The 12,791-nt window shown below is 36.3% G+C and overlaps 1 protein-coding gene across 1 annotated transcript; it reads right to left on the reverse strand.

The window, feature by feature from the left end:
* Positions 1-302: 302 nt before the first annotated feature.
* On the reverse strand, positions 303-10,029 carry ccn1l2 (cellular communication network factor 1, like 2). The gene is made up of 5 exons (XM_051902304.1): positions 8,902-10,029; positions 7,559-7,772; positions 6,118-6,453; positions 4,221-4,420; positions 303-1,496 (listed from the first exon to the last, which is right to left on the reverse strand). Exons 1-5 carry the CDS (start codon positions 8,980-8,982, stop codon positions 1,191-1,193), a joined length of 1,137 nt encoding a protein of 378 aa, XP_051758264.1. The 5' UTR covers positions 8,983-10,029; the 3' UTR covers positions 303-1,190.
* Positions 10,030-12,791: the final 2,762 nt, after the last annotated feature.

Consider the following 12,791-nt stretch of genomic DNA (forward strand, 5'->3'; position numbering starts at 1 on the left):
TTTTGTGAGGTTTGAATGTCTGAAACTGGTTTGATATGGTTTTGACTGGGTTTAATGGGGTGAAATGAAAGGGGAATAATATGGTCTGAGATTTTACTTGTTTTCCTGTCTTCATCTGGCAAAGTTTGTCATCAAAGTCTACTCATCTAGTTTTTGTACGTTCTTTAATAAAACAACAGTTGTCGAGGGTGGAAATAAAAAAAGATTAAGTTACATTAATTTTAATCATTTTAAGTCATCCTTAGAAGTTTGCTGAGGCGCCCTAGTTGAGAACCACAGAATAAATCAGTTACAGACAAGCATTTTTCCTGAAAATGTTTTATTTTTTGACACAAATTGATCAGCAAAGTAATTTATATTCATCATCTTAACTATACAAATAGTCCTTCACTCCTATACAAGAGAGCGTCTAGAATCTAAAGTATGCCCCGAAAAATGAAGCAGTCTCAAAGAGTCACTCCACCTATAGTGAAGCCTGTACACTGTACAAAAGACAAAGCAAGTCTCCACTGTACTAAAACAGTCTCCATCATTGCTTTCTTCCACACATAAACTTGTTAAAATTGCAAAAGAGATCTGTATACAAAGTAAAAACTCTGCATATAAAGAATGGACAGAAAATATATTAGTTTAAAAGCGAAAAAAAAAAAAAGTCTCATCTTCATTTTATCCTTTAACAATCAGGTAACTCATTCAGTGATGTACATAATATCTGTAACACAATCTCACCACCCTCAATACTAGTGCATTTTCTTAACCTTCGAGTGACAGGAAGTCATTAATCTGAAGCCAAATATATTCACTTATCCTTCGAGAATCAATAAAACACTTCAAAGCTAAAAATAGCAGAATAAATAAAAGCAGAAGTGGAAACATGGGCAAACAACACTTAACAATGTCCAGGTGCATATGAGGAGGGCAAATCTGTCAAGAAATGTGACCTGGACATGTTTTCATGAGTTTCACACCAGAACAGGGCCAAAGCAAAAGCAAAAGAGAAACACAAAGTGCAATAACTATACAAATCTAGAACAGAAGGGCGGTGACATGGAGCACTGAAATGCAGCAGCTGAGAGAGGAGAAGTTTACTATTCTATAGTTCAGGAAACATCCCTGAGAACGGGTGTAAAAAAAAAAAGTGATTTTTAGCCATTATGCATTGATGGCGCGTTGAATGTAGGAGTGTGTGTTCAGTGAGAGAAGGTGTGTATGTCGTTGTGAAGGCTGACGGTGGGTGAGGAAAGCTCTCTCTGAAGCCTGCAGAAGCTTTTGCTGCACCGGCAGCGCTGGATCGACATGACATTTCGTGTGATGTTCTCGCCGTCTGGGCAGCGGAATCGCAGACGCACCGTGCGGGATGCGGACGGCTGACAGCACCTGCCATCCACACATGAGCCACAGGTACGAAGCCGGTAGCGGCGAACCGTAGAGCAGCCGGCGAACGTGATCTGCTCTGGTTCCCGAGGCCTAACTGTCTGTCGACACTTCTTTCCTTTCTAAATGACATAAAGCAACAAGAAACAATTGATTAGAGTAATAATACCTCCATACAAAAGCATTATTGTAATCATCTTTGATTAAGGTTCAAGGTATACTACTGTTGGAGCCAGAAGGAAATTAATACTATTATTCAACAAGGACACATTAAATTGATCAAAAATCATCTGGCAGCTATTTGGGACATTCAAGACCATTCAAGTCATATGTACTTGAATAAAATCCTGAAATCTCAAAAACTGCTTGCCACACTCACTTCTTATAGCATTAAAAATCTATTTCAGGCTAGACCAGCCAATGCGCATTTGTAGTCTTAAGTGCGTGTCTCATGACACTGGCTGTGTCCGAAATCGCCCCCTATACCCTTAAATAGGGCACTATTGGAGGGGACAGCCATTTGTAGTGGTGTCTGAAACTATAGTGGACGTTATCGAGTGCACTCATTCAACCCCATAATGCACCTCAATAACGAGTGTACAATGGATGTACGCTCAGCAGCAAGAGAATACACTTAATGCTCTGAGAGCTGCGCGCCAAAATGAATGAATTTTTAGTTAACTTAATGTCTTATCTTAATTGTAAAAATCTAGTAATCTTTAATATTTACATACTACTCAGAACATCCAGGTTAAGATTAATTGATTGGTTTGAGTGCCATTTTGTCAAGAAAAAAAAAAAGGGTGGGGCAATTCTTAAAGGGTTAGTTCACCCAAAACTGAAAATAATGTCATTAATTACTCACCCTCATGTCGTGCTACACCCATAAGACCTTCGTTCATCTTCAGAACACAAATTAAGATATTTTGATTAAATCCGATGGCTCAGTGAGGCCTCCATAGACCTATAGACCTAGTGCGCCAAAAAAAACAAAATAACCACTTTTCAACAATATAGTGATGGGCTGATTTCGAAACAGTGCTTTGGAGCTTTACAAATCGAATCAGTGATTCGGATCTCCTATAAAACGGCTAAACTGCTGAAATCACGTGACTTTGGCGCTCTGAATCACTAAAAGCAGTGCTCCAAAGCAGTGTTTTGAAATCAGCCCATCACTATATTGTTGAAAAGTCTTTATTTTGTTTTTTTGGCGTACAAAAAGTATTCTCGTCACTTTATAATATTACGGTAGAACCACTGTACTCACATGAGCTGTTTCAAATATGTTTTTAGTACCTTTATGGATCTTGAGATTTTCAATGGCATTGCTGTCTATAGAGGCCTCTCTGAGCCATTGGATTTAATCAAAATATCTTAATTTGTGTTCCGAAGATTAACGAAGGCCTTACGGGTGTAAAACGACATGAGGGTGAGTAATTAATGACAGAATTTTCATTTTTGGGTGAACTAACCCTTTAATAGACTCATTCCCTCCACTTCTGCAGTTATTTTTCTCTAGTTGCGTTCATTAATTTCCCAAAATCATCTTGAATGTTGAATTGTCAGTACAACTGAAACATTTGAGAGAACATCACATAAGCTGACTTCATAAATTCATGTTGATTTTCCTAAATGTTCTTGTTTGAACTCGCCATTATGCTAATCAGTGTTCCTTTGGTTGGGCTCTTGGAACTTCATTAATATTATTGTAATTCTCTTCCTATTGATGCAGCAATGCAACAAGAAATCAGTTATTTGGTTTCAAAGGAAGGGAAGTAATAAACAGGTTGAATAATGATCTTTTATATTTTTATTGTTAACACTTATGTCATAAACACCTTGTGAAACTTTTAGTTGGGTTGATATAATTCCTCTGTATTTGTGAAACATCTTTCAATTGACCTTGCTTGAGTCACACAGACTTAACATTCAACGTACAAAACACAGCAATGGTTACAACAATGGCAGCTATACAAAGTCAAGAGTAAATCTAAAGTAAATTATCAAGTACTCTCTACAGATCTTTTTAGTTACTAGAACTCTGGTGTAAGTGAACTATACCAACTAAGCATTTGTCAGTACAAGATACTATTCATATTTCATTTTACTTAGTTTTTTAAGGTAATCAGTTTCCATGCTTTTTTTTTTAAGTAAGTCTAACTAATTAGATTCACTCACTCGTTTTCATTCACTCCTTCAAGTGAACTATATTAGTGGAGTAATGTAGGGTATAGTGAATGAGGGTATAGGGGCTATTTTGAACACAGCGACTGTTTCGATGGCTGTTTATTAATCGGTGATTGGCTCTTTTATTTACAAGGTGGGACTTATTCCGCCATGTTGCACTTTCTCCTATTCATAGTAATATGAGTGCACCGCCTTGGTATATCTAAAGTCTTTGGTTTCTTCTGACTAGTGAGTGGGAAATGGAAAACCCAGAGTGGATCTGGAGCGGAGTGAATACAGTGTGCTTTTTGTAGAAATTGCTTTCACTCCACTCAAAACTCTGATCCAGTCCATGCCATGTGACATGCAAAGCTTGAGTCTTTGGCTTCTTCTGGAATAATTTACATTTGGAGAAATAAATGAACTAACTGGACAAATTTTGTCTGAAACATAAGCTACTCAAAATTAAAGTAAGGCAGGCAATGTTTTTCATAAACTCTTTTTGTTATACTGGTTGAAACTCTCTTCACATCCTGATAGCAATCAATAATAGAAGTGGTCTAAATATAAAAAAAAATAAAAAATTACATATATCTTCTGTGGAAGTCTTAGGACCAAATTATATGGGTATATATGTATAGATTATTGTACATTATGTGTACACATTACATAAATCTCACCTTCATAGCTGGAGTGATGTCACATTCTCGGATCTGGCAAAGGCGTGTCTCTCTAACCAGCCTGCACTGTGCATTACTATTGGTCACTCGACTTGAGATGCCAAACCCACAGGAAGCAGAACATTTTGACCAGCCAGTGGTCTGTGGGAAGCATTTGGATGTTGGGAAGGGAACCAGAGACACCGGCACAGACGCCCACTCTGCAGGGTTAATGAGAAAAGAAAGCCATAAAGAACACATTTCTCCTTTGTGGTTGCTAAGGTAGTTTAAATGTTGCTAAAGTGTTCAGAGTGGTTGCTCTGGCACTTTTGGCCGCACTGCTAGGGCATTATGGGTGGTTACTAGGGGGTTCCGGGTGGCTGCTAGGCATTTGCATAGTTAAAAGAAGCCAAACCCAAGTCTCTGTGAAATTCTGCTCAGATTTGTTTTAGGTAAACATACATAGTTCGGTCATGAAACTCTTCAGAGCAGCTGATTGGCTCTCCTGAAGCCAGCTGCTTTGGCCAATCAATCTTTTTTCTCCATCTACGTAACCTATTTATTTTCGTCCTGAACTGGCTCAACTTAGTGCAGTGCAACATGGGAATTTTCCTAGCCCCTCACCTTCCCCAGCACCACCTGCCTAGATCTGCTATAGGGTTATTTTTCAGTGTGAACACACTACTCACACTATTTATATACTGCATAATCACATGGGATGCACCTAAAGCCTATGTACACTCCATTCTTATCAATTAAATGGTGTTTAATTCTATTCCGAGAGTTGTCATGATTGAACTTAACATAACTGATTATAAACCAATCTTATCTGAACACTGTTCAAACTTCTTTCATAAAAAACTTTAAATGTAAACATGCATAGAGAAGTTATTAATTTTGTTAAAGTACTTTAAAATAAAAAATGGTAAAAATAATAATAAAAAAGTATTTATTTTTTATAAATGATTTAATGTATGTGACCCTGGAGCACAAAACCAGTCATAAGTGTCACAGGTATATTTGTAGCAATATCCAACAATACATCGTATGGGTCAAAATTATAGATTTTTCTTTTATGCCAGAAAATCATTAGAATATTAAATAAAGATCATGTTCCATGAAGATATTTTGTAAATTTCCTACTGTAAATATATCAAAAATTTATTTTTGTGGGTGAATATGCATTGCTAAGGACTTCATTTGGACAACTTTAAAGAAGATTTTCTCAATTTTTAGATTTTTTTTTTGCACCCTCAGATCCCAGATTTTCAATCTCAACCAAATATTGTCCTAACAAACCATACATCAATGGAAATGATTTATTCAGCTTTCAGATGATGTATACATCTCAATTTTAAAACATTGACCCTTATGACTGGTTTTGTGGCCCAGGGTCAAATATTATTTATAATATATAATAATAGTTTATTTTTCCATTATTAAATGTTACTTGAATTTATTCTCAGGGACCCCAATAATGAAAAGAGTAAAATAAATCTCAAGAGAACAAGAGGGTTATGAACCAGGGCCATTATTAACTAAAACTAAAACCATAACCATAAAAACAATTTCATTACTTGAAAAAAAAAAAAAAAAATGTATACGTTTTTTATCTAGTTGCCAAACCAGCATTTCTCATTTTTGTTTGATTTAAGGTGATGCACTAAAATAACTAGAACTAAAACTGAAATAAAAATGTATAAAAACTCTATACTAGACATATTTTAAAAAATATATATATATATATAAAATGGCAAACACACAACTAATTTACTAAAACAAAACAAAAATTAATGTAGTTAATTAATAAATTAATAAATTTAACAAATAAAACTGCATAAAATATGAAAATTAAAAGTCAAAATTAATAATGAAAACTATAACAGTATCTCAATGATACTAGAATGGAAAATAATACCTTGAAAGGAGCCCCTCCTGGACAGGAAGCTGTCGGGGCTCTGCAGGAGTTTGCTGATGTGGTTGGACGGGGTGTGTTGAGGACGGGGGTCCGGCGGCTCTTCACTGATGCTGTTATCATGGTCACACAGCCACTCCTCACAGCAGCGGCCCGGCAGCGTCTCCAGGCGAGGGTTGGTGCAGTGTGTGCTGGGCAGAGGGATGTTGTGTGGGCACAGAGGCATGCAGCCCACCACACCATCCATACAGCTGCACTGGTGCTGACAGCTGGGCTGGAAATCCTCTCCGTGCTGATACACACGCCCACCAAACTCACACGGACGCCCCTGAGCGTCAGCTGACAGACACACACAACAGTGTTCATGAGTTCAGTCATTTAGTCAAGAGCCTCTGATGGAGCAACTCAGTGCATATTATTTAATATGTTAGAATCCAGCCATAAAAAAAATTATCCAATCACTACCACTTTATTTTAATGTGTGCTTGTTGCACTAATTACACAAATAAGTACTTAGTAATATTATTAACATGTACTTACTATAGGGTTAGGGTTTGGTTTAGAGTTAGTTGCTTGTAATTACGCATACTTTACTGTTATTACTATAGTAAATACATGTAACAAACACACGTTCAAATAACGCATTACCACTTAAACATACAACTTGCAATGTTATCGGACTTACAGCAAATAAATATATATATTATATAAAAAAAATTTTTTACAGTCTATGATATATATATGATATATATATATATATATATTTTACAGAAAAACACTAAATTAAATGTATTATATTCTTTGGTCAAATTGCAGTGAAAGTGAAAATGCCCTGATTTCAACATATTTTATACATTTATTATAAATGTACAGAGTTTATTATATTATATTAAATTTATATAACATGACAGACAGATTAACTAAGTTAATACAAATAAAAATGGTTTCTTATTTAAAATGATTATTTTTTAAATCCAGTAAGTTTGTAATTTTCAACTGTTCCACTGGCATATATATATATATAATAAAAAAAAAATAATTGGCATGATGGAAATGACATTAGGGACAGCAATTCTTTACTATTTATTAATATATTACAAACAAACACCAAATGATTTTTTTTTTACCTTCTTAGGTCAAATTGCAGTGAAAGGGAAAATTCCCTAAAATTGTATATATATATTATATATTTATAAAAGTTTATTATAGTATATTAAGTTTATCTGGTATTATAAAACATATTTGTATTTAATTTCTCATTAATTTATTAGAGGAGAAGTTACCCTATACCCTTTCTACTTTAAAAATGAGGAAGTAAATAAAGATAAGAAAAAACTTTAAAGTTATTATAAGTTGTCCTTTTAAAAAAAAACCAACTGAAGAATCACACATTCACATCCATTATTCTTAAAGCAGTCTCAGAGCTGCCGTGTGTTGTTCTCACCTCTACAGAGTCCACGGCGAGGGTCTCCTCCGGCCCCTAGGTGGCAGCGCAGGCCCTTGATGTGGTCACAGGGTCGGTCAGGGCCGCAGTCTTGGTTATACTGTTGGGCGCACACCTTACAGCAGCCGCACTCATCCAACACCCAGCTCACTCCGAGCGGACAGGAGGGCAGAGACGGGGGACACGAGCACGGACGGGAACAGCCTCGGGCCGCCTGTGGGAACAGCGCGAGAGATGAGAGAGCAGCACTTCATCACATACAGCCAGGCGGCGGGAATGAAAGGCTTTCACTGTCGTGACTCATGACAGTAGGAGTCGTCAGGCCAATGTTTTTGTAAGTTTGTATGAGTGGGTTAGGCTGTGTTTATAAAATACACTCACTTAGGTGTCTGTGTTTGAAATGTGACTGTAGAATTGAATCATAAATAAACACTGTAAGATAAACTGTGCCGTTGTTACCATTAGGAGTTATTTCTGCCTGATGTGATCTACATATTTTCCTCATGCAGCATAAAGTCAAAAGGTCGTGCTTGCACTTTAAAAAGTTTAAAATTAAAAATAAATGTAGGCCTATTTCTTTTTTAATAATGTTTTTGAAAGAAGTCTCTTCTGCTCACCAAGGCTGCATTTATTTGATCAAAAATGCAGCAACAATTGTGAAATATTATTACAATTAAAAATAGCTGTTTTTAATGTGAATATACAGTAAACTGTAATTTACTCCTGTGATCAAAGCTGAATTTTCAGCATCATTACTCCAGTCTTCAGTGTCACATGATCCTTCAGAAATCATTCTAATATGATGATTTAATACTTAATATCTTAAATATTTTTGTTTTCAAGATTCTTTGATGAATAGAAAGTTCAAAAGAACAGCATTTATTTGAAATAGAAATATTTTGTTTGAATAGAAATGTCTTTACTGTCACTTTTGACCTATTTAATGCATCCTTGCTGAATAAAAGTATTCATTTCTTTTCTTTCTGACCCGAAACTTTTGAATGACGCTTATATACACTTATAATATATAAAAATTAAAAATAAATAGAATCACATAAAATGTAGCTGTTGCTACATGAAATCTTAATATGTCAAGGAAACCACATCAGTTTGCTTCATTAACACACTCTATTAGTTTTGAGAATGTCAGAATAAAGTAGATAGAATGACTCAGGGGAAATTACATGCTGAAATTAAAGAAATATTTGGTTCAAAACATTTTTATGCTCAATAAAGAGAAATGAATGAGCATTAGGACATATCAGAGTACAAAAACAATAATGGACTGTTTGTAAGTACTGTGAAAGTAAATGTGTGCAACATACAGGATCAAATTTACTCACCTCTCCTTCAGATGAGCATAAAACAAACACCAAGACAAAGCAAATAACTGTCCGGGTCCTTTGATTCCTTCCAGAACACATTTCCAAGCTTTCCCAAAAATGAATATAAAAAAAAGTAAAAAATCCCCAATGCAAAAAGCAGGTTTATCCACTTTCTAATGCACTCCAAAGATCTCAGAAGGTGTCTTCCAGCTCGTCTATTTTTTAAGTAAGTGATTCAAAGCTAGTGCAGCTACAGAGTTCTTCAGTCAGACTAGTTACTATACCAAAGGTACAGCAAGACTCAAACTCAGATGCCTTGTCAGTTTTACCGAGCATTTCCAAAGAAGCAGGACACCTTATAGAGAAAGACAGAGAGAGAGAGAGCAGCTGGTCTCTGACATCATCAGTGTGGATCAGAGCAGTGGGAGTGTGTCTTCATAATGAGGGGGTCCCTTATTTGTGTTGCTGGACCTCTAGGGACCAGGGTGTGAATGCAAAACTGCAAAATGAGACCGCAAGTCTCAGTAGTGTGGATTACAAACAACAGTGAAATGAAACAAAACCACTGAGACATTTAATACAGAGCTAACAAACACATTCATGCAGGGTGTTCACCTGACCACACAATTTAATTGGCCGTTTGTTATGTGTTACGAAAGTCACACTGGAGCGCATAACAAACAATGTTATAATAGTGGAACAATTGAGAAGGGAACTCCAAGGGTTTTCCGTTTGGATGGGAAGTCCTGATGCAGATGCGAAGGAAAATCCCCATAAACAACTCAGCTTACACACTCATACGCGAACACTTTCTGCTACCCTCGCACACCTCCTGCTCCGAGTGCTTCCTGTTGCACTTTCTCACTCCCTCCAACTGTTTCCTCCTCGTTCAGGAAACTCCGGCCGTTCACACACAGGTTCCCGTGTTTTTGTAGGAAAACGAAACATTCTCATTGTCATCTTGTAAGGACATGAAAAGTGTTTTGTATTCAGTGGCAGGAAGAGCTCTCCACTGGGCCTCAGGTTTGTGTTATGAAACCCAGGAAGAGAAACATGGGAAGGGAGAAAGATCTCCAGAGATTGCTTTCATAGAATTCATATAACAGGCCTAGAACTTTCAGGCCGACACTTCTGCACCATTTCTGCAGAGATTTTTATTTCAATTACACACCTGATTCAAATCTGAATCAATATGATTTGTTAATAATAATAATATACAGAGTAAAAAAATGAATGAAAGTTAGAGTAAAAAGCTACAGCTGTGGTTGCCAGAATTTTACCGTAAAAAAAATATGGTAGCAACATTTTAGGTTTTAAGTATTTACCTTAAGTTTACAGTAAAAACTATTTATTTCATTAACTGATATAATGTTAATATAAAAACAGGTTATAATTTATTTCTATTTATTTTACCACTTCAGACATTCTACTCACTAAATAACTTTGCAACTACATGTCAACTAACTCTCATTAGAGTATTAGTAGACTGTTAGGGTTAGTAGAGTAAGTTGACATGTAGTTGCACAGTTAATTATAATAAGTAGAATGTCTGTTTGGAGCATCAAAATAAAGTGTTAGCAGATATTAAGAAGACAGTCTACTAATACTTTAATGTACGGTGGCCGAGAGAGCAACACACTGCAATTGAAGAAAACACATGCAAATAGAAAAAACACCAGCAAATTAAGAAAACATCATCATCAGTTCAATCAAATATAGAAATACACTGAAAATACTCACAATGCAACCAAATACAGAAACGCACTGCAAATCCTCACAACACAAACAAATACAGAAATACACTGCAAATACTCACAACACAACCAAATACAGAAATACACTGCAAATACAACACAACCAAACACAGAAACACGCTGCAAATACTTACAACACAAACAAATACAGAAATACACTGCAAATACTCACAACACAACCAAATACAGAAATGTGCCACAAATACGCACAACGCAACCAAATACAGACATGTGCCGCAAATACTCACAAAGCAACCAAATACAGAAATACACTGCAAATACTTACAACATAACCAAATACAGAAATGCACTGCAAATCCTCACAACACAACCAAATATAGAAATACACTGAAAATACTCACAATGCAACCAAATACAGAAACGCACTGCAAATCCTCACAACACAAACAAATACAGAAATACACTGCAAATACTCACAACGCAACCAAACACAGAAACGTGCCGCAAACACTCACAACACAACCAAAACACAACCAAATACAGAAATGTGCCACAAATACGCACAACGCAACCAAACATAGAAACATGCCAAAAATATTTACAAAGCAACCAAATGCAGAAATGCACTGCAAATACAACACAACCAAACACAGAAACGCGCCACAAATACTCACAACACAACCAAATACAGACATGTGCCGCAAATACGCACAACGCAGCCAAACACAGAAACATGCCACAAATACTCACAAAGCAACCAAATACAGAAATACACTGCAAATACAACACAACCAAACACAGAAACACGCTGCAAATACTTACAACATAACCAAATACAGAAATACACTGCAAATACTCACAACATAACCAAATACGGAAACGCACTGCAAATACTCACAACGCAAACAAATACAGAAACACACTGCAAATACTCACAACACAAACAAATACAGAAACGCACTGCAAATACTCAACACAAACAAATACAGAAATACACTGCAAATACTCACAACACAAACAAATACAGAAACGCACTGCAAATACTCACAATGCAAAGAAATACAGAAACACACTGCAAATACTCACAACACAACCAAACACAGAAACGTGCCGCAAACACTCACAACACAACCAAAACACAACCAAATACAGAAATGTGCCACAAATACGCACAACGCAACCAAACATAGAAACATGCCAAAAATATTTACAAAGCAACCAAATGCAGAAATGCACTGCAAATACAACACAACCAAACACAGAAACATGCTGCAAATACTTACAACACAACCAAACACAGAAACACGCTGCAAATACTTACAACATAACCAAACACAGAAACACGCTGCAAATACTTACAACACAACCAAACACAGAAACGCGCCGCAAATACTCACAACACAACCAAATACAGACATGTGGTTGTGTTGTGTTTCTGTACACAACCACGCGCCGCAAATACTCACAACACAACCAAATACAGACATGTGCCGCAAATACGCACAACGCAACCAAACACAGAAACATGCCACAAATACTCATAAAGCAACCAAATACAGAAACACGCTGCAAATACTTACAACACAACCAAACACAGAAACGCGCCGCAAATACTCACAACACAACCAAATACAGACATGTGCCGCAAATATGCACAACGCAACCAAACACAGAAACATGCCACAAATACTCACAAAGCAACCAAATACAGAAATACACTGCAAATACAACACAACCAAACACAGAAACACGCTGCAAATACTTACAACATAACCAAATACAGAAATGCACTGCAAATACTCACAACACAAACAAATACAGAAACACACTGCAAATACTCACAACACAAACAAATACAGAAATACACTGCAAATACTCACAACACAAACAAATACAGAAACGCACTGCAAATACTCACAACGCAAACAAATACAGAAACACACTGCAAATACTCACAACACAAACAAATACAGAAATACACTGCAAATACTCACAACACAAACAAATACAGAAACGCACTGCAAATACTCACAATGCAAAGAAATACAGAAACACACTGCAAATACTCACAACACAACCAAACACAGAAACGTATTTGTGGCGCGTTTCTGTGTTTGGTTGCGTTTGAGTATTTGCGGTATGTTTATGTCTTTGGTTGCGTTGTGAGTATTTGCAGCATGTTTCTGTATTTGG

This window comes from Ctenopharyngodon idella, chromosome 8, assembly GCF_019924925.1.
Source record: "Ctenopharyngodon idella isolate HZGC_01 chromosome 8, HZGC01, whole genome shotgun sequence".
Taxonomy (NCBI): domain Eukaryota; kingdom Metazoa; phylum Chordata; class Actinopteri; order Cypriniformes; family Xenocyprididae; genus Ctenopharyngodon; species Ctenopharyngodon idella.